Source organism: Tupaia chinensis, unplaced genomic scaffold (genome assembly GCF_000334495.1).
Source record: "Tupaia chinensis unplaced genomic scaffold, TupChi_1.0 Scaffold000286_1, whole genome shotgun sequence".
NCBI lineage: Eukaryota > Metazoa > Chordata > Mammalia > Scandentia > Tupaiidae > Tupaia > Tupaia belangeri.
Window position 1 is genome coordinate 305025 of NW_006159770.1, and position 2654 is coordinate 307678.

At 58.1% G+C, this 2654-nt stretch overlaps 1 protein-coding gene across 1 annotated transcript in view; it reads right to left on the reverse strand.

Annotated features, from left to right (window-relative positions):
- TNNT1 (troponin T1, slow skeletal type) overlaps positions 1 to 2654 on the reverse strand; it is a gene marked incomplete in the record, with an annotated part of 10619 nt that overhangs the window by 1101 nt on the left and 6864 nt on the right. The window contains 2 exon segments of the mRNA XM_027772588.1: positions 1 to 21; positions 134 to 224. Coding sequence (XP_027628389.1) covers positions 1 to 21; positions 134 to 224 — 112 coding nt within the window.

Below are 2654 nucleotides of genomic sequence, written 5' to 3' on the forward strand. Positions count from 1 at the left end.
GCGGTTGTAGAGCACGTTGATCTGGAGGGAGGCAGGAGCGGTGCTGGGACCAGGCCTGGGCCCCCCCCCCCCCCCCCCCCCCGCCGCTGCCCGCCGCGCCCAGGTTGGCCCAGGCGCCCCCTGGGGGACCCACCTCATACTTCTGCTGCTTCAGCTTCTCCATCAGGTCGAACTTCTCGGACTCCAGCTGGTGGATCCAGTCCGACAGCTCCTGGGCCTTCTCCCTGCGGGGTAGGACTGTGTCGGAAGGACTCTGGCCCAGAGAGGTCGAGGAAACGCTAAAGCCACACAGCAAAGCTCAGCCTTGGGAGCTGCTGGTGCTGTTTTACGAACATTGGAGGCCAGGGGGTTTCTCACGTCCAAAACGGAGATCTCACCTTCCCCAAGGGAGATGGACGTCACAGCTAAGAGCCAGGCTCAAGGGCTAGCCCTATGGCACAACGGTTACAGAGACCTGGATCTTACATGGCAAACCACGGTTCAAATCCTGGACCCAGCAGTTTGAAAAATACAGTGGGCGGGAACCAGCAGTTAGCGTAATGGCTATGTCGCTGGACTCCCACGTAGTCGACCGCGGTTCGTGTCCCGGACCCGGTGGCTTAAAACTCACGCCGGGTGCGTGTGTGTGCATGCCCAAGATCCCGAGAGGAGAATGGAGAAGGGACTGCGGCGTGACCATCCCCCCCGGGGGGTGATTTCTGGCTTTCTGTCTCTATGTCTCTGTCTGTCTGGCGAGCGCACGTGCCCTATAGTGAAAAACCTCTCAAAAAAAAAAAAATACAGTGGGCGCGTGTGCAAGCATGTTCCAAATCCTGACAGGAGGACAGGATAGAGAATGCAGAAGGGACTGGGCCCTGGCTGCACCCACAGGGGCACTCTCCCTCCCTCTCTGGGACACACACACCATGACAAGCACTCAGCTCGCATCCCATGCTCTGGGTTGTGACTATGGCCAAGTCACTTCCTTCAAAAATGTAGAAGTCAAATAGTGGAAGAGAGGCAGGCTGCCTACCTAATACTGCTCTCCCGTGTCAGAAGTGGAAAGAACTTTGTGTAGTAGGCCTACTTGAGAAGTGCCTTCTCGAGCTCCCTAGCAGGGAGAGGTGGTCAATGGAATGAAAGTAGGGCACTGGGAAGAGCTTTCAGAAAGGCTCTATGGCTCTTTTCTTGCATCTTCTTTCTGCTGCTTCGATGCTATATGTGATGGCTGGAGCTCCAGCAGTCATATTGGACCATGAAGTGAAAAAAAAAAAAAAGCTAAAACTGGTGGAGCAGAAAAATGGAGCCTGGGTCTCCCATGATTTTGCAGAGCTGACACACCAGCTGTGGATTTCTTCTGGACCTACATGTTTCTATGTGAGAGACTGAAGCCCTATGCTTTAGGCTGCTATGGTTACATCAGTTGCTAGAGACCAGACTTGCTCTTAACAGGTAAAAATGTACCGCTTTAAGCTGGTGGGGCTGAGACGACGCCCGTGCAGGGCCTGGCACAGAGCGGGTGCCCGGGGAGCACGCTGCTCCTGCTGTTCCCTGTCACCTGCACCTTTGTGTCCTCTGGCCAGCTACCGGCTTTCGAATGCCCTCCCCCAGGTGCAGCCCACTTAGAAAAGCCCCAGCCTCTCCTGCACCTCCGTGAGTCCTTTCTAACACGTGCGATGCAGGAGCTTCGGATCCTCAGAAACAAACCCAGATTACAGGATCAAGGCCCGGGGAATGAGCGCGAACTGCTTGTCATTTCCCGCGGGTCCAAACCACCACACAGGCGTGGGCACAGGTGGCCCCGAGGGTTTCCGAGAGCTGACCGCACAGTTCTTCCCAGCCCTGTGGCGTCCTCACGCACGGTGGGAGCGTTTACACGGCGGATTGGGGCAGCGGTAAGTCTAGCCCTGTCCCCTGGGAGCGGCCGCCGACCCACTTCAGCGCACACTCCTGCACCAGCCCCCCGGACACACGTTCCAGCTCTTCCAGTGGCTAGCTGTGCAACCCTGGAAGGTTACTGAACCTCTCTGTGCCTCGGCCCCTCCTCAGAGCTGAGAAATCACCCCCCAGGGGGGATGGCCACGCCGCAATCCCTTCTCCTCCACTCTCCTCTCTGGATCTTGGGCATGCACGCACACGCGCCGGGTGTGAGTTTTAAGCCACCAGTTCCCGGACTCGAACCGCGGTCGATTACATGGGAATCCAGCGACATAGCCATTACGCTAACTGCTGGTCCCGCCAGAGTTCCTAATGTAATGTAAGGTTGCAAGTCTGCTGAAGGTGGGGTCCCTTCCTGAAGTGCTAGGGACTGCAAGCGCTTTGAATGGGGATCTTTTTGGGTCTGGGATATTTGCACACACATGAGATATCTCGGAATTCCCTCTGCTCCGCCTACGTCATACTCGCGCAATCTGAAGGTAGCCCTGCGCGACCCGGCGCATGGGTCAGGTGTGGGATCTGCCGCGGGAGGCGTGTTGGCGCTCAAAACAGTCCCGACCTCCGAGCAGTTCGGAACTCTGGCGCGCTCGGCCTGCGCACTGCCCGCCCCGCCGCAGCTCCAGGGCAGTCCTCGCTGCCTCATCTCACCCCCGGGAAAGCGAGCCCAGAGAGGTCAGCCCTGCCCGAGGCCCACAGCTAGGAACAGCCGGCCCCTTCCAGCGTGAGCTGCCAACGCC